The 21388-nt window shown below is 38.3% G+C and overlaps 1 protein-coding gene across 4 annotated transcripts; it reads left to right on the top strand.

Moving 5' to 3' along the window:
* The first annotated feature begins 2555 nt into the window (after positions 1-2555).
* On the top strand, positions 2556-19634 carry LOC108682603 (zinc finger protein 565). Of its 4 annotated transcripts, XM_047885285.1 has the most exons (10): positions 2556-2842; positions 10043-10156; positions 10420-11640; positions 11788-11984; positions 12573-12686; positions 15463-15556; positions 15873-15985; positions 16036-16073; positions 17452-17620; positions 18422-19634. In XM_047885285.1, exons 1-10 carry the CDS (start codon positions 2780-2782, stop codon positions 18816-18818), a joined length of 2520 nt encoding a protein of 839 aa, XP_047741241.1. In that variant the 5' UTR covers positions 2556-2779; the 3' UTR covers positions 18819-19634. The 4 variants fall into 4 exon arrangements, with proteins under 4 accessions (XP_047741241.1, XP_018027291.1, XP_047741244.1 ...); XM_018171802.2 differs by lacking the exon at positions 16036-16073 and having other exon boundaries at positions 15873-16023; XM_047885288.1 differs by lacking the exons at positions 2556-2842; positions 10043-10156 and having other exon boundaries at positions 11552-11640; positions 11901-11984.
* Positions 19635-21388: the final 1754 nt, after the last annotated feature.

Raw genomic sequence — 21388 nt, 5'->3', positions numbered from 1 at the left:
AATGAGCGTGCTGATGCAGTTGCCAAACTGGGACATCACCTTGACCACTCTGCCTTGTTTCCTTTACCTTGCTCAGATGCTCTTGCTGGTCTTCGGTCACAATTTCTTTGTTTTTGGGAACTGAATTGGGTTACTACAGTATCTACTGATGGAAGGGGCCACCATCTAGCTTCCATTCGGTCCGGGATGTCTCCTGTCCCATGGGTTGCTTGCCGTTCTCGTCGTGCAGCAGTGGTTTTAACCCGCCTTCGTCTTGGCCACGTTGGGGTTCGTTCTTATCTTCATCGATTTGGCATGGCTGACACTCCCATGTGCCTGCACTGTGGGGTTGAAGAGTCAATTGAACACTTCCTCCTTTCGTGTACACTATATGATCATGAGAGACAGGTGATGATATCAAGTGTGCATGCCCTGGGAGTCCCTCTCACATCTGTGCGTGTGCTCCTTGGTGGAGGAAACTACCCCAGAAGAGTTCAGCACCACATAATGAGAGCAACCACCACATACCTCATGCAAACCGGTCGATTATCTACTATGTAGCTGGTAAAATGCACTGGATTAAACTGTGATTTGCCCTAAACAAGAGAATTGTTGATAACAAGGAGAGCTCATGCCAGCAAAGAAGAAAATGAAATTAAGAGAAACACGCTGAAGACTTCAACTAAATAACTATTGCTGAGTCCAGGTGTTACAAGCGGTCAACGTGCGACTTCTTTTTCACCTACAACCCGCGACCACCACCACCATTTGGTCGGGTGCGCAGCCGTAGACCAGCAAATTAACGCTCAAATCAGCCCTGGAGCCAACATCAACCATCTAAATGTTATAGATATTGTCATCCTGGCACCTAAGCAGCTGTAGTCAATTGACCTATCTCACCACACGAACTTTAAACCAACACTGCTTCAGCACACAAGCTGCTACTCCAAATAGTTAACTGTCAATACGTTGTTCTCCAATGCTTTATAACCCATACCATCACTTCTTACACATGCTGTTATCACAAGTGTCCGCTGATCACACTGCATTGTCGCAAATGTGAACTGTACCAAACGGTAATGCGTCATCACCTTACTTGATCCGCAAGACGTTAACCCCGCGTCATGGTTTCCCTGCCTTACTAGGTATCCCCCAGCATGACTCCACCATTATCGCATGACTAACTGAAGGCTTTTCTCGCAGACCTTTGATGCTTATCCGAATCAGGTTAGGTTAAGTTAGGTTAGTTTACAACTCCTATAGATCCTCTTTTCATAGCGTAATGCAGTCAAGTGAGCAGAAACTAAGAAAAGCTGTCTGGCAGTCAGTGAAAAAAGGCGGGGAGACGGGGTATGCATGGAGGTAGAGTTATGCCGGGGGAAAACAGCTGCGACGAACGGAAGCATAGTGGCAAAGCAGAGAGTTTTTTAGACTCTCCCTCAAGTTTGTTTTTGAGTCCTATAAGTAGACCAGTAAAGTATCATGGATACCAGGCTACCAGCATCATCATACATAAGAAATTGGTTCAAATCTTGAGTAAATGAGGAAATAAAAAATGAACCGATTCTAAAAAATCTCTGGTTTGCCACTATGAACAAAAGGGCTGGAGGTGGAGTGCGGCTGTGTATCAACAGCGGTATGGCGTAGGGACAGGGAGTTTCTTACCGAAAATCGTGATTAGGTTAGACGGCATGGGATAGAGCTGTTGGAAGGTTTTCAATACGGCGTAGAGCCGAGAGCGATTGTATTGGTGGCTTACTTCTCATTAGCTCACTGGTTAATTTCCATGAAGGGGATTTGTACTATTGGCTTATAACATATAATCCCTTAGTCTACGCTGCCCTTTAGCAGGCTTATGCACGGAAAGGATGAAAGATATGCTGGTCTTGGGCAATGCTGGCCTCTGGCATGCATCCCATTTGGTCCAGGTCCTTGTTTGAGTCCGTACATCGTACCTCGACCGAGGCTCGACGGCTCCTCCAAATGTTGCATTGTTGCAGAGATAGCTAGAGGTCAGCAATCAGCATAGCCCAAGTCCACAGTGCGATTCATATACCTTCCCGAGCGTAACGCAGCCAGGTGCTGAATGCTGATGGTTGGCGTTGGGCCCAGGGCCTGTTTACGAGTCAATTTCATGACCCACGGGCCACGGCTACGGCTGTGCTCCCGAGAAACAGACGGTTCCATAATTTCATGAGCTGGAGTAAGAGTAGTGAGCTCACAGAGCTGCACTCCATAGTGTGGGACTGCAAGCTACTGCCACAGTGCCACTTATCTCGCACAAACTGGTCGTCTAACTACCTTATAGTTATAGCTAGTAAAGACTGAAGAGCACTGGATCTTAATCATTAATGACAATCTGCCTACCAGGTAACCAGGCTATCATCGCTTCACGTCATGAGAGACTTCTGACATACATAGTGGCAAAGCAGAGAGTTTTTTAGACTCTCCTTCAAGTTCATTTTTGAGTCTTATAAGTAGACCAGCAAAGTATCCTAGATACCAGCATTATCATACATAAGAAATTGTTTTAAATCTTAAGGAAATTAGAAATTAACTTATTCTAAAAAATCTCTGGTTTGTCATTATGCCAGGTGTTACAACTCACAACTAAAAGTGGTCTGCGACTCTGCACATGTGCATGAGTGCATGACTTCTTCACCTTGAACCAGTCAATGCTGTCATCAAATATCAATCAGGGATTCAGGGTCACAGGGTGCCTGACAGCCTGAGGCTGAGGGTGGTGGAAGAACATTACCATTAGGTCCAAGACCTATGAGCTTAAAAAAACTACTTTACAATGTCCTCAACAAATTCTAAATATTATGCAACTTTCAAAGCATTTGAGCTCTTCATTATTAAGGTAATGTGAAGTAAAAAGTTGATGCTTGATTTAACTTATTTAATTAGGTATGAATTATACAGTATATGTATACCACTACCAGGGCGCAGAGGGTGGATGCAGCGTCGCCAATATATGGGTTTTTAAGCCCTAACTAAGCATTGCCGGGTAATTTTAAGATGCGTTGCCGGGTAATTTTTAATGAAAAGCCATTTATGCTGAGTAATGAAAAACTATTACAAGCCACTAACTTATTTACAAGGTTGCATGCACATGTTACCCCAAATAACTAATATTACCCTAAAAACAGTCCGATTGTACAGCAAGTGTCAACTGAACATGTGATGAAGTCTGACCGCTCTAATGTGTAAATGTGACCGCAACTACTTAATCGTAAGCTTGATGTTTACATTTTTTTTGGCGGGAACTCATTGCAACTGATTTCCAGACAAGCTTCACTGCATCCTGATCCATCCAACATATCGGAAACCTTACTTTCTTTTAAATAGTTGGTCGAAGACTGACAAATATATTAAATGCAAGAATTTCAATCTAAATGCAGGTTTGGTGATTTTTTTGATTTAAAAAAAAAAAATAAAAATAAAAAATTAATGATTTTTTTTATTTTTTCAACTTTTTTGTCTTTTTGAAGTGTTATTTTTTATGTTGCAATTAGCCTACTAACAATAACAGTATATGGATCATAATGGATGTTAAAAGGGGCACTTATTGCATTCAATAATGGCCACGAGGCCGAGGTGGTGTTTACCAATTATTGGTAAGTCTATTCATTAGCTTTGTAAAGTTTGTATGGAGCAAGGTAATGAGCTAAATATTGATCATTTAAATGGCTTCAATATACAAAAACACTTCTGGAAAGCAGATCTTCCAAACATTGAAGAGTCACATAACAGATATGTAGCTGATAGCACAGTGCACAGCACAATCAATAGATCTACTAGTTTTATGTCCTATAAATATGCCAGACTCTACCCTCTATACACACCGGCTAGTAGAGACTGTAGCTGATAGCACAGTGCACAGCACTATCAATAGATCTACTAGTTTTATGTCCTATAAATCTACCAGACTCTAATTTCTATACACACCGACTAGTAGTGACTGACTGCACTGTTCCCATTTAATTCAGACCAATAAACCAATATTGAACATAAACTGAATGATAACCAAACTAACTTCATACGACTTGAAACGAGACTTTTAAGGTATGAGAAAATCTAATACTGTTTGAATTAGACATGTGCACAATGCAAATATTTTATATCCATTCACAGCATTTTACCATTTAATTATTTTATATATAGTCTTATAATTGTAATTGTTTTGCTTCTAGTTTTAAATTCACAAGATTGAAATTAAATATTTTAATTAGAATACTCGTATTAGGGTGGAAAATCTTTCTAATTGCCTAAAAGGTCAATACAATCTCAATCTCTCAATATACAGAGTGGGGGAGAACAGATTGAGCAGTTTTGAGGTAAAATAAAAGAGTAATGGAGGTACATAAAGAAGAAAGTTTATTTTCCTAGAGGTTAGCATAACATACCATTTAGAATACTTATGTTTTGAAAACAATATCTGGAAGATGGGGGCTGTTAATTAGCTGCAACACACTGTTGGAGTCATTCTCGGAGGAGGGAGTAACCGTGACAGTAAATTCCGATTGCTATGCTGCAATGTTTCAAAATTTCTTGCAGCCTATGATGGAAAACAGTGTTGAAAATTAAGCATTGGGAGACATATGATTCCATCAGGATGGGGCTACAGCTCACACAGCCCGAATGTCACTCAATGTTTTGAAACGCATGTTTCCCGGAGGTCTGGTGTCTCTTAGGGGTGATTTGCAGTGGCCTGCAAGGTCACCTGATTTGAGGATTTTGAGCATTTGCGATTTCTTTCTTTGGGGACATCTAAAGGAAAGGGTGTTCAGAAGTCACCCTCACACCCTACCACAGCTAAGGGAATGGATTATTGCAGCAGAGGTTATGGCCATACCTCGCCATATGTGTGAACGTGCTATAGAAAACTTCCGAGAATTACTCCAACAGTGTGATGCAGCTAACAAACCCCATTTTCCTGATATTGTTTTCAAAACATAAGTATTTTAAATGGTATGTTATGCTAATCTTGAGGAAAATAAACTTTCTTCTTTATGTACCTCCATTACTCTTTTATTTTGCCCCAAAACTGTTCAATCAGTTCTGCCCCACCCTGTATAAGCTAGCTAACACATTTAAATTGTATGTATATTGTAATAATATATAACAAATAGTCAAATAGTTAAAGACTACTTATAGCCTTATAAGAATTATCTAAGCTGCTAGCAACATACAATGTATTGCACACTTGATGCCTCTGTACCAAAAACATTCAATTTATTGGAACCTAATACACACTAAAGGCAACAAGTCTATATACCAATTTGTCATTCATAGCACATTTATACTAAACCATGAATAACAATACCTCAATATAAATTACAGACTGCCACTCAATATATTTAAATATATGAAAAAATAAAAAAAATCATGATTTTTCATAAAAAAATCAAGTGATTTAATCACATGATTTAATCATTTTGATTTAATCATTGCCAACCCTGTCTAAATGTGTCGGCAAGATCTTCTGAAGGCGTAAATTTTGCTACTGATGCGACGCCAAAGATCTTGCAATATTCATCCACTCTCTGAGTCTCTGCTCAGTGGTATGTATATCTAAAATATACTTCTTCATCCATGAATTAATTTTTCATGTTCAGAACTCAGAAGTGCCACAAATTCTCCAAAACTTTACTTTTCAGTCCTCACTTCGTGCATCTATAAAATCCAGGGTGCAAGCAGCATTGCCAAGATATGGTTTTTTACCCAAAGCATCACCAGCCACTTTCAAGATCCGTCACTGAGTAATTTTTAATAAGAAAGTGCTGCAAGGAAATTTGATAGTATATCCCTTACTTAGGCTTACTATCCACATACTGCAACATTTACACACATCGCAACTGATTTCCGGACAAGCTTCACTGCATCCTGATCCTTCCGGGGTACCGGAACCCTTACTGTGTGCGCTTGCGGTCCTTCAGATTTCCAGTAATTTGATAGTTATTTCTCATATGCAATAATTCCAATCCAAATGTGTTGGCATTTGGCAAGATGTTCAGAAGGCATAGATTTTGCTGCAGATGCGTTGTCAAAAATCTTTTGATATTCACCCACTTTGTGCACGGTAGTATAAAATATCTAAATGGCTTCTACCTAAGACTACTGTAAGAAGTATCCTGTGTCCAATTGAATTGTAAAAAGTGCCCAATTGAATTGAAACTAAAAATTTGCAATTCTGCATGGATATTTTGAATGGTTGAAATTGTTTTCTTAAGTTTTTGACTACTGAATGGAAATAACTATTTTTACATCTTATTTAGTTTTAAGAATTCTGAATTAGGACCGATTTTTTGCATGAAATTTATAATGTACAAAAATTTTTTCATATTCTGTACTGTGCAATTAGTCAATTTAGTGTACATATATATGCAGTATGGAATCTGTATCGGTAATATATTATCATGTTAACAAAAGATAATCTATCAAAAAACTTACCAGTTACCACCTTACACCTTCCACCAAAGTGAAAATTGATACTCATTACACTGAGCTTGTCAGAAACTGCGGAAACCCGGACAGCCGCGCTTCCTTTATCTTGCGTGTGGTTCGAAAACCAATAAAAAGTCGTCGACTCCTCCCTCCAATACATACACTAGTCGTGTATCCGTATCAACAAATTTTTGTAATTAATATGTTCCAAGATAAAAAAAAATTACATCAACTTTTGCAGAAAATTCTCACAATTTCACCAATACCAACAAAGTTCTCGAATCCATATAGAATGATGGGATAAACTGCTAATCTTTCACGGCGTATGGCAACATTGTGTTGCCATGTTGACATTAGACAAGACGGTTTCAGACACCTTGTTTTGGTGTTGTGAAGTTTGATTTCACAATAAAAAGATTTGATCCACATTCCACACTGAGTCATTTAAATGATGGAAAATTGTTTCAAAATTTAAACACCTATTGATACTCTTCTAAATACAAATATTTTTTTTCCCCCTATTATGTCAAATTCATCCTAAAAACTTCACTTCAAATCCTGAATGATTTTGTCTCCCATTGCAAATTTTCAAACGTATCGTGTCTTTCAGAAAATGCCCGTTGTTTAGAAGGGGGGCAATCAATGCATTATGATTTCTGTCTTAGAAATTCGTGTACGAGTATTTTAAATTCGTGTACGAGTATTTTAAATTCGTGTACGAGTATTGTAAATTCGTAATATGATACATGAACAAATTACAGATAACCAATATTATAGATAGATAAATATGATGTAAAAATTATTGATAGGTTATAATAAAAGTAACCATATTTAAAACTGTTGCACAATTTATAGGACCAACACTTGTACAAAATGCTCATCATTTGCTGAGGCTGGTTATATATACCAGTCCGTGGCAGATCAAAGCAACACATTGGCAGCGGAACATGGGTTGGTTAGAATGGTCTTGGCACATATTTCTACAGCTGCGCGCTGCTGCGGGTAGAAATAAACATTGAAAGAACAAAGGTAAAATTGTCATCAATACATCCTAAATTAAATGACAATCATCATAGATCATCAATCATCATAGAAGCTGTAAGAAAAGAAATGTTTTTGATGTAAAAGAATGGTTTTAATTTAAAAGAAATGCCATACTTGATTTTCAGAAATATGATACAAAAATTAATGATCCCTATTAGAATTTTACAGACATGATGCTTTCAGAAAAAGTTGGTATGGTACCTATTTGAAATTTACAATTTTACAAGTTGCTTAATTAAACGCAGTTCAGAAATTCAAAATCACCTAGTAGTATGAATTTAAGTCCCATGACTGGAGAAGACCTGAAAATTTATTGTGCTAACATGTAAGCTTGATATAAGCTTTTCATCCTTTTGATGAACAAAGTTTATTTAGGTTCTATTGACCATAATAGGTAGAACAATGCGACATATTAGCGGCCATCCAAAAATCGGTTGATGGCTTTGACTCATGATACCACTGTACATATATTGCAGTAGAAACATCATCCAAAAGTTTCAATGCAAAGATTCTTATTTAAAGGATAATGAATCGAATCGTAATTGTTTAATCCCACCTATAGATATAAATGAACATCTTTTGATTTATTTTAAAAACTTTTCATAAATTTGCATAAGAATATGGTATTTCTTTTGAAATCAACCATGTCAAAGTAACGAAATAATTTGTTTAAGTTTTAGGCTTTTGAAAACATTTCAAACCGCTATCAGAAATATCATAATTAATCATCTTGCATTGAGTACGTATATGAATGTTATGCACCAGGCTGCGATCGTCAGTTGCATGCCGTCTATTGTTGTGGTTTCATGGTATGTGGTCTCGCTCTAAATCACGTGTTTAGTGTGCATCATGGAGAAGTCTTCTTGGCAGCATAATCACGGTAGTTGTAAATTGTAATTACTTAAGGAAGTTTAGTTCATTGCAGTCAACTTAAGAGACATATCTTTAACTAACTAATACTTTTTATAATTTTAATTGTTGAATGAAAGCTGCAGGGACGCAACTTTGAAGTGATTACTACTTTATAGAAACTTAGCATACCCATACGTGTTTTAGGCCTTTAAGAAGTTTTTTTTTCTCAAATACCGTTGAATTGAAAAAGTGGTCTAAGTGTATCAGGAATAATATATGAACCGTCAATTTTAGAATTCCATCCTGTATATGTGTATTATTACATGTTGGAATTCTAGGAAACGGTTGGTCATTTAGATGCACCAGGATCACTGCAGGAAGGCCAGAGCGCTCCAGTGCTACTCACTTGCTGAGCAGGAGGGAGAGTGGGATGGCCGCCGTGCCGCGCGCTCCAATACAAGCAGGCTGGCAGCAAGCTAGTCCCTCTACAATAGGAGCAGGACAAGAATGCTGCTGCTGCTGCTGCCAGCCTGCTTGTATTGGAGCACGCAACCATCCTGCTCCTATTAGAGCGAGGCTGTGAGCATGCTCCTATTTTTGGCCACCTTGCTCCTCAAATACATAGGTACATGCTCATTTAGAATGCCATCATGTATGTACAGATGTATAGTCTCAGAAACTCAGACTAGAGAATGTAGTCTCAGAGTGGAGAGTTTTGGAGAATTAGAATTGCACTTGGCACTGCGGAATTTGTACCAAACCTCAGAAGTAATAATAGTGTACCATCAACTGGTGTGACTTTTGCCACCGGGGGTGACTTTGGTCACACCTAAAACAGAAACAAATGGCAGCAAAACAAAATAATAAACATTGGTCAAAGTCACCCCAGTCACTTTGGCCAACATTTATTATTTTGTTTTGCTGCCATTTGTTTCTGTTTTAGGTGTGGCGGAAGTCACCCCCAGTGGCTTAAGTCACCCCAATTGACAGTACCGGTATATACTAAATTGCCATGCTTGTAATGCTACTAGTTCCTAGTTAGGAAGCTTAATTATTTGAAATTAAAAAACCCACATCACATGTACTTAAAAAGCCAGTGTGCTAAAGAAATACACATGAATTTCGCCTTTAAGAATAATATCCCTTCATTTCACAAATTTGAATGTAGGCTTGTACTAATGAGTAATGTTCTTAGAAGTAGGTTTATGGACTTTTGAGTTGATTTTTATGCCCAATATAACATCAAACATGAATTTAGTCTCAAAAAACACACTTCTCCTTAATATAATTGAAATACAAATTTTTTTAAGACTAATGTGGGTTATTTTTATTTATATTTCATTTTGAGAAAATGCAGCATGCAATTTAAATTAACAGCAAAGTAGAAATTGATGTTAAAGTTGCAGTTTAGGTTGAGCTAACATAATATAGTCAGAAAAATATCTCTGTACAGTTTATTTCTCTAGCAATAATGCAACAAAAATGAACAAAAAGCATCCAAGCATCCACTAATGTGCAAAAAATGCAAAGTTTATTTTTGATGTGAAGGAAATATCTAGTAGTCGCTTTTTTTTCATTGCATTATAATAGGTCTGGAATGTCTATCAAACAAGTTGGGGGGCCTAGTTTTTTTCTACCCCCTGTTGCCATGGTTTTTTTTAGAGTCAGGGACTATACATGATATGACAAGTAAGGTATTTCATTACCTATGTTTCAGGTAAAAGAGGTTGGGTGCGTGGTTCATGCCAGTCTGCATTATTCTTTCCCAGCGGAGGAGAAGAACCAAGGGAATTTTGTGCAATATCTCAGTGACCTCATCGATGACTTGAAGGTGGGTTCAGATCTTAAGGAGATTTTATAGATAAGTGATGATGCAATGTAGTTATTTAGTTCTGCATATTATAAAAGGATAATTTTCATGTAATAATCTTGATTATTGAATCTTTTGGGGTCCTTTAGATCTTCTGTAGATGCCACATTGTTATTATTGAGATGTCTTGTCTTGGGTTAGTGATAGGTAGTCAACTTATCTGGTTGCATTTTTCAGTGATTTTGTTTTACCCAAAATGCTTATCATTTTATATCTCACTCTAGGTTGAGCTGGAATCCCTGCGTAAGATTTGCACCTATGAGAATGGTGCTGTTAATTCTGAATCAATTTCGGATTTTAACACAAAAAATGACTTGAAGTCAAGTGGGATGAATATTTCTGAAGTATTTTCAGAATATAGCTGTCAAAAATCTAGACCTGCAGAACGCCATGAAGTGAATAAGTCTCATGATCCAATATCCATCAAACATGCTGAAGCTGCAGCCAAGTTTATCTTGCATCATTCAACTACAACTGTCCCTACATGTCAGATAAATTCTTTTCCTTCATTACCACAAAAATTTCCTTCTGTGTTAATGGTTGAAAAGCTTTCCACTCCCACAAAAAAATTAAAACTGGATACAACTGTACAGAATCTGGAAGTTCTTGCTTGTTCTTCATCAACATTTCCAACTATGGTGCAACCCTCTTCATTATGTCCTCCCATTTCTTGCAGTGCTGTTGCTTCCAAACATGCAACTCCTGAATCTTCATCCCCATCTCATTCTCAATCTAATCTAAATGTGTTGATGCGAGCTCAAACAGATGACAATTGTCTGAAGCATGCCTTGCCCTATGCTCAGAATATTACCTCGGTTCCTACATTATCTCCCATTAATTTTTCTGCATCCATGAAGAATCCTCAACCAGATATTGGGTTTTGTGGTTCTGGGGCAGGTGATTTTACCAGAACATCAACTTTGTCAAGAAAAGAAAATAATAGCCAAAAGTTTGCTCACTCTCAGCAACCTATATTTATCAATGGCAGGGCTCTTTCAGAGCCAAGGATTATTCCTGACAAAGCTAATGTGCAATCAAGTGAAATATCAACAGCAAACTGGAACATGTCTGCTCAGACGGATGTGTCAAGTTCAAATGACAGCTCATCTAGTGAAGTGTTGGATAATTTGGCTCAAATGGCTGCTAAAACCAAGGCTTCTGTGTCTCATTTGAATAATTGTAATGATGATGGGAATGCCAGAACTGAGATTGATCAAGCACAAGAAAATGTATTATTGCACAAACTGGTACCTTATGAAGAGCGAGTAAAAGAGTTATGCAGACAAAATTGGAATGAAGGCAACGCAGAGGGAAATGGCTCCACTTCTTCAACTAACCTCCCATTCTTTGGGTGCAAGATTTGCTACTGTGCATTCATGAACATTGAACGTTTTTCAAAGCACACTTGCAAGTCACTTGAGGACAATGAGAAATCTTGCTCTAAGGTGAGCTTACTTGTTCTTTTTCTCACATTAATGCTTGGAATGTTTGAGTATATACCTCATAGTTTGTAATTGCTTTATTTCCACTTATGTTATTTCTGACTCAAAATAATAGTCTGAAGTTGTCTACAAATTATATTGTATCATTAGAATCTTATTTGGGATCGAAGTAAGTTGGAGCAGCTGAAGAAGTTCATATGTGGCACGTGTGGCGTGGAGTTTAGGTCTGTGCGTCGGATGACCTACCACTTGTCCAAGTGCAGTCCTGGCCCCTATTGCTGTGGCGTGTGCGCCTCATACTTCCTCCAGAGGCCTGCTTTGTTCCTGCACATGAAGACCCAGCACAGGTATTCCTGAGATAAATAATTTGCTTAGTTAGTTACCTATACCAATTATTGTAGTTATACTAAGATCCCCATTTTGGGTCTGTGCTACTGTTCCCATCTAATGGACACTAAAAAAGTGGCAAGCAAAAAAGGCTTATTGTCTACAATTGTGGGAGTGTGCTAGCAATCTGTTTGATCATTGTTTTCTTTGTGTGATATGCTTGCACTATTATATACGGTACACATTATCCTGGTTTTATGTCCCAGAAACGTGCTTGTTTAACAAACATGGTGTAAATGTAGGGTGGTAGTGTAAATGTACCATGGGTAGTGTAAGAATATGGCTAGTTGTAACCGAGCCACATAATTTGGACACTCATCTGCAAAATATTAAGACTTAGTAGTGCTGGTAAAGTTAAAATTTTTACCTTTCATAGGGGAGATTTCCCACTTTATTCATTGTTAATTACTCTGTTTGAGCATCTGATTTACTAAATTGATCGAGAAGTGTATATTCTCAAAAATTCTGTGATATCATGAAGAATCTCGTAGAAATGCAGTTACAAGGTTGGCTCTCTAATAAAGACTTGATGTGTCATGATGTCCCAGAAGTGCAAGCTGCCACGTGTGTGAGGAGTGTGGCAAAAAATTTGTCCGGCGTTCATCTCTTGAGAAACATGTGGTCCAGCAACACGAAGATGTGGAAGCAACTGGTCCTTACAGGTCAGCATGCTCAGTGCAGGCTAGCATTTGATTGCAGGTCAGCAGGACAACTGAAATATAGCATTCACATTGTTGCCGGGTCTAAAATGTCTCGCGCCGCAGGTGAGATAAACCTGTTATCTGCTTCTAACTAACTGGCAACAACCCTACTCTGAATGAAGGAAAATGAAAGACTGGTTCTAATGCAAAATGAATTAAAATATGGGACAGTAAATAACCACAAAACTTAATAAGATTGCAAATGAAATGGTTGTTTTAATTCAGAGATGAATACAACCAAAGTAAAATGCAAGGAAACACAAGAAATTAATATCAATGAAATTAGCAAAATAACAAGGACAACTTAACCTAAATTATCAATGAATAAATGCTATAAATTTCTATGCCACTCACCAGTGCAACTGAGTGCCCAGGCTGAGTAGAAATACTTCAAGAATGATACTTTACTTTGAGTCTGCAGATTGTACTTTAGTCATCTACACTGGAAGAATAAAAATATTGAATTTAATTTAAATAGAGTTGGATTGAGAACTAAATAAATATGATAATTAGTAAAGAAAGACATGAAGGTTGGGCTACACAGTAGCCTAATTTAACCTCCGGTAACAACATTACAGGTGAGAAGGACAATTGCAAGGTAGCATCCAGATTACAGGTCAGCTTATCAAATGGAAGTGTGAACCATGGAAGTCGTTTGCTGTCAGCCGCGTTCATTTTATTAATTTCACGTGCATTTATTTTTGTACAAACCTGAGGTATAATTGTACAGCCACGTCTGGAGTAGGTAATCACCTCAATAACATTTGAGTCCAACCTTACTGTATTGGTCATGATGGAAAATGGTTAGGTTTGAGTGGCTGTGAGTCGTGTAGTCAGTTGTGTACCGCTACCCTAAAGTGAGGTTCCCACCTAAGCTCACTCTGCTTTACTGACTCTAGAGATCTTGTACCCTACTTCTATATCGTGTGGCTGTGCTTCAGAAGCTTTATCAAGCAGTGTAATGATCATGAATGTCTGTTTCGCTGATTCTGGAACTTCAGACTTGCTTTTCTTATTAAATTGTTCTTTACTGAAATAAAATTGCACTTTATCTACGTAAACTGATGTTTTAATGAACTGAATCCCGGTGCAATACAAAACTAGCGACAGAAACTTTATTCAGATTGGTCGCCATTTAACAAGATAGTGACCAGCGTTTGGTCGTAGAGCTCATGCCTACTGACATACTGAAAAGTGTGGTGGACGTCAGGTTATAGAAGATAGCATACAGATTGCAGCTCAGCTGGTTGATTGCTAGTTGGCATTAAAATTATATGTCAATAATAATTGCTTATTAGCATTTAGATAATAATACAGAGTACTATAAAATGGGGTAACTTAGACTACTTTTTTTTAAATGATGCCATTTTTTTACTAGCTAAATTAAACTTAAATTGAAAAATGCAAAATACAGGTCTATACTTTAGGTTCACTCACCATAAATTACTGGCTACTGCCTCTCATAGTTTTTATGTAATTTAAAAAAAAATGATGGTCTTTGTTACCCCAGCTCCTGGGGTATCTTAGACTGGGTGGTAAAATCAATTATATTTTTTGGTAAAATAACTCCAGGTTTTGGTGCATTTTAGTAGAACTCTACTAGTTACATATGCAAATGACAAATTTGAGGAAAGTGTCATAGTTTGCAAATGGGGGGCACCATCCCCGAATGCGGGAACTTAGACCACCTAATGTCAGCTGTGAAGGGGTAATATTGACCGGCTTGGAAATTAAGCAAAAATTACCATATATAAAACTCGGTAGAGTCTGAAACATAAAGAAAAGTCATTAATAGGTGTATCAAACATGTAATATGTTATATATGGTAATTTTAAATTAATTTCCAAGCCGGTCTATGTTACCCCGTCAGGGCTGACATTAGGTGGTCTAAGTTCCCCTATTCTGGGGCGGCGCCCCCCATTTGCAAACTTTGACACTTTCCTCAAATTTGTCATTTGCATATGTAACTAGAAGAGTTGTACTACAATGCACCAAAACCTGGAGTTATTTTACCAAAAAATACAAAAATTGGAGGGGGTTCTATGACAGGCTTTAAATAATAGCTCTTTTTTGTGGGTCACATTTTTAATTTTTTAACCTATTAGATATGCATAATTTTTTATCTTTCTATTGTGTTACGTAGCCTCAGTATTAGGCCTTTAATGCCCATTGACAAAATTTTTCTATGTCAAATAGTTTTTGAGTTTTGGGGGTTTTTGTTTAAAAACTAAAAGCAGTCTAAGTTACCCCATTTTACGGTACCTATTATGCTATTAATGCCAAATTTTAATCTAGTTTACTAGTCATCTTGTTGATTAGGAGGGGGTATTCCTATTACTGGCTCTGGCTGTACCCTGGGTTGCCAGATGCTCTATTTTTCTGTCTAAAAGCCACCATTTATTTTTTTCAATTGCGTTGGCCATCTAAAATTTATGACAGCAGGATATCCTTTTTAAATTTTAAAAAGTGCAAAAGAAAATGAAACTTATACCAGAACCTACAAATAAACTACTTGTATATATTGATTTAAATGCCTTTTTTGGCTGCGGACAAAAGGCCATCTGGCAACCCTGGAACTTGAAACTCACATCTGCCAGAACCACCTGGGCAGTGTCTAAACTTGTTAATTTTAACTGAGACTTCCGTAATTTTGATCACTTTTCATATTTTTCTAATTGCTTTCTTTGTGTGCTGGTATCATAATAGCCATAACTTGAGCTCATCATCTTTGTGTCAGGTGTGATGTGTGCCCAAAGAAATTCATCCGCCGCATCTACTTGACCAACCACAAGATCAGGATACACCAGCTGGCCAAGCCCTTCTCCTGCGAGGTGCTAAATGCTGCATCAAATTTATATTATCAATTATTCTATAATTAAGTTCAATTAACCAATGAATCCTCATCATTAATCCAAAATTTTGTGCTTTTTGGGATGTAATTCCTTGTGTAGACTGCTTTCATCAAACCTGATTCAACTACTGTCACCAATGCTCATTTTTCAACTACTGGTCACGTAATAACTTCTAACAATGAATATCTGCTGTGGTACATGCTACTCAGTTTTCATCAGTGAAAGTTGCTAAGTTGTCATTTGACATCAGTTTATAAATGAATCAGTTTTTAATTTCAATCCTTTCTGCTGACAGGAGTGTGGGCGCGGGCTGCTGTCAGCGGCATTGCTGGAAACACACAAGCGCTGCGTGCACGCCTCTGCTAGCAAACGCCACGTGTGCTGTCACTGCCACAAAACTTTCACTAGGAAGGAGAAGCTAATACTGCATGAGCGTAGACACACAGGTCTGTCACTAGGAAGGAGAAGCTAATACTGCATGAGCGTAGACACACAGGTCTGTCACTAGGAAGGAGAAGCTTGTACTGCATGAGCGTAGACACACAGGTCTGTCACTAGGAAGGAGAAGCTTGTACTGCATGAGCGTAGACACACAGGTCTGTCACTAGGAAGGAGAAGCTTGTACTGCATGAGCGTAGACACACAGGTCTGTCACTAGGAAGGAGAAGCTTGTACTGCATGAGCGTTCCATTCACTGTGCCAGGCAGCAGGAGTTTCCTCCTAATAGATATTTGTAAACCTCCCAATCCCTGAAGTGTAATTTGCTGGAGTAAACGTGCACTACTTGATATGGTTTCAAATGATTATTACTGACCAATATGTTACGTATAGCAAGATTACTTGAATATTGATGGAGTGCATTTCTTATGCATATCACGTTTCAAATTAATGTGTGACTTTTCCAGACTGGGATGAAGCAGACAAATTATTTAAAGGATTAGCTCAATATTATTTAACAGCCAACTTTCGTCCCTCGGTCCTGCATTGGTCTCTTTCTTCCTTGTCTCCTTCCTCTATACATACTGAAATTCTTTTCTGTTTGTTATTGTTTTTTTATTAAAAGATATAAAATAATTGATTAAATAAATAGATGGCTGGTGATATTGTACGGTAGTTAGAGACCATCATTATACTATTGTTTCCTGAACCCTATCGCAACAAACACCCTCAAGCACACCACATTACCAGTGACGCTTTAGACTTTGTGTTCCGTAACTGTAAATTATTCTTACTCAACTACTGATAATTATTTTGTAACATAATCATGAAGTGATAATCCGCAAGCTCCCAGTGTTATTAAGGGCTAATATTTCGTCTGTGTTTGAGATATTAGTTTTTCAGGGGTTAATGATGAGTGGTAGAAATGTAGAATATATGGTCAATTTAGTCATTAATATCCCTGTAGACTATATTTGTACGAGATATTGTTCCGTTTGTGTCAAAATTTGGCAGAAAATTCGAAGTTAGAGTTAGATTAATTGGCTCTAGAATTAAATCACATTTAAATAAATTTTCCAAATTAAATAATCAGATATTACCGGCAACAGTATCTGGTGAAAATATCAGAATTGCTATTGTTTGCGGGATATTACTATTCATTCAGTTTGAGGAACAAGCTTAGGTCCATTTAATGATGAAAATTGTCCAGATTTCTTTATTATTGAATTGAAAATTAACACAAACAAAGAAAACAACAAAACACAAATAATAAAAACACAAATAATAAAGAAAAATATTCGAATGTTCTCCATTTTCTCTGTAAATGTTCTTGTGTGAATTTATTATGCACTGACACAGGAACTAATGATAGAGCAGGTTTAGGGATTATTTTCATAAAAATATGATACAATTTCTTAAAAATTCTTGCATATCAGGTGAACGTCCGTACCGCTGTGAGATTTGCAATGGCAGCTTCGTGAGCAAAAGCAAACTGCAGGAGCACAGAGCCCGTCAACACCAGCCGCTCCACTCCCGACGCCGGCACCGATGTGGTCGCTGCGACAAGTCCTACGTTAATGCCGCTGACCTCAGGAAGCATGGCAGGTGCTCTCAATATCTTGGGGGGACGATTACTGCTTAAGTGGAGACAGCGGTCCTTGGTGAGATGGATGAGGTGGTCACTAAGGTGGAGACAGCGGTCCTTGGTGAGTATGGATGAGGTGGACACTAAGGGGGAGACAGCGGTCTTTGGTGAGATGGATGAGGTGGTCACTAAGGTGGAGACAGCGGTCTTTGGTGAGATGGATGAGGTGGTCACTAAGGTGGTGACAATGTTTCCTAATGAGTGAGATATACAAGGACCTACTCATCCATCTCGCTCTGATAAAGATTCCGCTGAACAGAAAAACTTTCTTAATGCTGGTGCGCCTGACGTTCTAAAGCTATCTGTAGGAAGTAAATGATCAAAGGGGGTGCAGCTTCTAGAGAAGGAATAGTGTAAAATATGGCGGCGCTATCTCTCTAGGTGTATGCAACAAAAATAAAGTGTTGCGAATGGACCAAAAAACTTTAACCTTTGACTTCTTCAAATTAGGCTTGAGAAGAATTGGGTTCGACTCCTGAGAAGAAAATCAATTGTTTGAGCTTCATTTGACAACTTTGGTGTGCTATTTGAATAACGATGTAGTATTCACGTATTGATACGTCGTACGATTCGTTATACAGCGCGTTGTGGAACTTTTTTGATTCGTTAGGAAGCTTGTATTTTGTGGCTGTATGAATTGATGACTTTCTAGTGAATTACTCACAAAGTTAAAATGGCATGCAGTATGAAAAATAAGGATATCCAGATAAGGTTGAATTTAACAGAAACTCTTCGTTGATGCTCATTTGTTTCTCTTGCAGCCGAGTCCACGGCCACCATGCAGAGACCAGCCTCGCTGCAGAGACCAGCCTCGCTGCAGAACACAGCCTCACTGCAGAGACCAGCCTCACTGCAGAACACAGCCTCACTGCAGAGACCAGCCTCGCTGCAGAGACTACCCTCACTGCAGACCACTGCCTCACTGCAGACCACCGCCTCACTGCAGACCACCGCCTCACTGCAGACCACCGCCTCACTGAAGACCACCGCCTCCCTGCAGACCACCGCCTCCCTGCAGACCACCGCCTCCCTGCAGACCACCGCCTCACTGCAGACCACCGCCTCCCTGCAGACCACCGCCTCCCTGCAGACCACCGCCTCCCTGCAGACCACCGCCTCCCTGCAGACCACCGCCTCACTGCAGACCACAGCTCGTAGTAAATGGGTCTGATTTACCTACTTCATGTCGCTGGCCACCGCGTCATAATTGAGTTAATAAAATAGCAATAAAATATAATATTAAATTTTAATTAATAGTTACAATTTAATTTAAAATAAAATAAAATAACCATAAGACAGAGTATAGTGAGAGGAAGTATGGTCTGTGGTAGAACTTTGTTGTTATGTAATAACGCGCGTTACAAATGAGCAGAATGTGCACAACTTGAGTACCGATCACGAATTAAGGAGCGTAAACTAAGCAGCGTGAGAAGAACAATCATTTACTGTACAATCTTGAAAAGAATTATCAGAATTTATTAAAAACCCGTTATTAATTGAATCTCTGGATTGTAGCAACGTGGCTGAAGATATTCTTTTCTGTAATTCAGCCAAAAGTATTGTAAAAAAATTGTAAAAAGCACTTTACGCGAAGTGATGCGTAAAGTTCGTTATTGAGTTGCGTATTTGTATGGAATAAATACACTCAAACAGCGGGTAGAATATGTAATGAAGCAAGAACCCTTATTTATACATGCCATCTCAGCCCAAAGATCAAAAGACGAACTAACCAAAGATTTATTTACAACCGAAGCCAGTTTATTATCAAACTAACGATAAGTATAATAAATAATGAATACCTATTGAAGCGTTCTGATTTGTTAGGTGTGATAATAGTGATCTACGTTAACAAGCAATGAACAAGTTTTAATTATGATAAAAGTATAATAAAATCACTAAGAATGTAACGCTCAACATCGGCAATTGACCGATTCCGAAGCACGATTATCGAGCTATAAACTATAGACAAACCTGCAATGTTATTATCATTATCCTTACCTCAGCATTCTTGCGAGTGATTGCTGTCATTTTAGGTTTATTGATCGAAGTCTCCATAGTTAATTAGAGTACATGATAAATTATTACTTGAATATGATACCCTCATTATTAGTAGTTATTTAAGAATAATGGAAACGGATTCATTTATTTAGAACCTGGAACAGTAAAGAGCAAGATTACAGTATGAGAAGACATCGTTGCAACGAGAGAGTACCTAATGATTGAAAAAATTAGCGTGAAAAAAAATTTGGGAGTTTTTGTCGACAAGGAGCTGAAATTCTCTAGGCATATTTAAACGCAAGCTAATAAATCCAATAAACTTCTTTTCAAACGCTCCTTTGAGTTCTAAGATGCAGAAACGATAAAGTTGTTAGTCGCTGTTGTGAGCCCGAACCTAGAGGCTAGAGTTTGCAAACGCCATGCGGACCAAACTCGACTTGAAAAAAACCTTGAAACAAAACTTCCACTTGAAAAGGACGTAAATTTAGTAGGGAGCATTCAAAGACGTGCAACAAGGATAATTCCAGGCTTGAAGGGCAAGTCCTATGAAAAAAGATAAAAGATTATGAAGCTTCCAAGCCTCAGTTATCGACGTCTGCGTGGGGACCTCATTGAAGTATACAAGTATGCTCATGGTTTATACAAGGTCCCTGAAGGAGTATTAGTATTTGAAACAAGAACCAACACCAGGGGCCACAGCTATAAACTAAAAAAACTACGCTGCAACTTGTCCACGCGACAACATTTCTTCTCGCTTCGAATCACCGACATGTGGAACAGCCTCCCCGATTACATTGTTGGCGCTCCAGTATGAACGAGTTGAAGAACAGACTAGATAAAGCTATGGTCTATGGAGAAATATATATGTTAAGATTTGAAATGCCTAGCACCATATCGAACCCGGTGGAAGTCTGGTAGCTATTTCAAACTATCGTCAGTTTCGAAGACCCGGTCAAAGGACCTGTATTCAGATCTCATGTGAAAAAGTCACGAATAGTACAAGAATCGGCGACAGGTCACATCAGGCCATTCTTCAGCGCCGACATCACTATGTTATGATATTAGAAATTATTTATTTGAAGTTCGATCGCCCTGAAATGTGGGGCGAGTGAGGAAGCTTGTAACGTAGGACAGCATAGACCTGTTGCGTACAACGCTATGGAATATTGTATCTCAATTTCTTTGAGTGTATTGTTGAATGAATTTAGAAGGCGAAGGCGGGTGCTTAACCTCGACGTTCGAGTACGTAACCTTTCATTTGCAGGATTAAGTTCTGCGGTGTCAGTTTCTATTTGAGTATTAGACCATATTGACTTTTATGCGATTCTAAACAACCCGGCAACCTTATCGATTTCGAACTCAACTTTCACGAGCACATGCAAGTTTCGACCACCCAACTCGTTGCTCCAATCTTCATCACACTACTCGGCAAAAACGAGCTATTATTGACCTAAACGTACAAAATACTCACTATTCTTTTATGCGTCATTGACCGCTTTGCTTACAATTGTCCAGTACTGGTTTTCGTAACCCTAGAAACAAATATGGCGTACGAAATATGTTATTAAATCACTCGTTGGCATCCCCGAGGCTCGTTGCCACGTGTGCGACGATGCGTTTGTTAGGAGCGAGTCTGTGGGGAAACACGAGAAAAATGTACGAGTCCACCAAAAAGTGTAATTTTCTCGTGTAAAAAAGTTTCTTTCCAAAAATTGAATGCCAATGGCAAT

This window comes from Hyalella azteca, unplaced genomic scaffold (assembly GCF_000764305.2).
Source record: "Hyalella azteca isolate HAZT.00-mixed unplaced genomic scaffold, Hazt_2.0.2 contig17489, whole genome shotgun sequence".
Lineage (NCBI taxonomy): Eukaryota > Metazoa > Arthropoda > Malacostraca > Amphipoda > Hyalellidae > Hyalella > Hyalella azteca.
This window is presented reverse-complemented; position numbering and strand designations above follow the sequence as displayed.

What these genes read in the sequence shown, in the direction of transcription:
- LOC108682603 (XM_047885285.1), top strand. Translation starts at nt 2,780, where the DNA reads ATGTCCTCAACAAATTCTAAATATTATGCAACTTTCAAAGCATTTGAG. An exon ending in ATGAGAAATCTTGCTCTAAG is followed by an intron (nt 11,641 to 11,787) that starts GTGAGCTTACTT and finishes TTGTATCATTAG; the next exon opens with AATCTTATTTGGGATCGAAG. An exon ending in GAAGCAACTGGTCCTTACAG is followed by an intron (nt 12,687 to 15,462) that starts GTCAGCATGCTC and finishes TCTTTGTGTCAG; the next exon opens with GTGTGATGTGTGCCCAAAGA.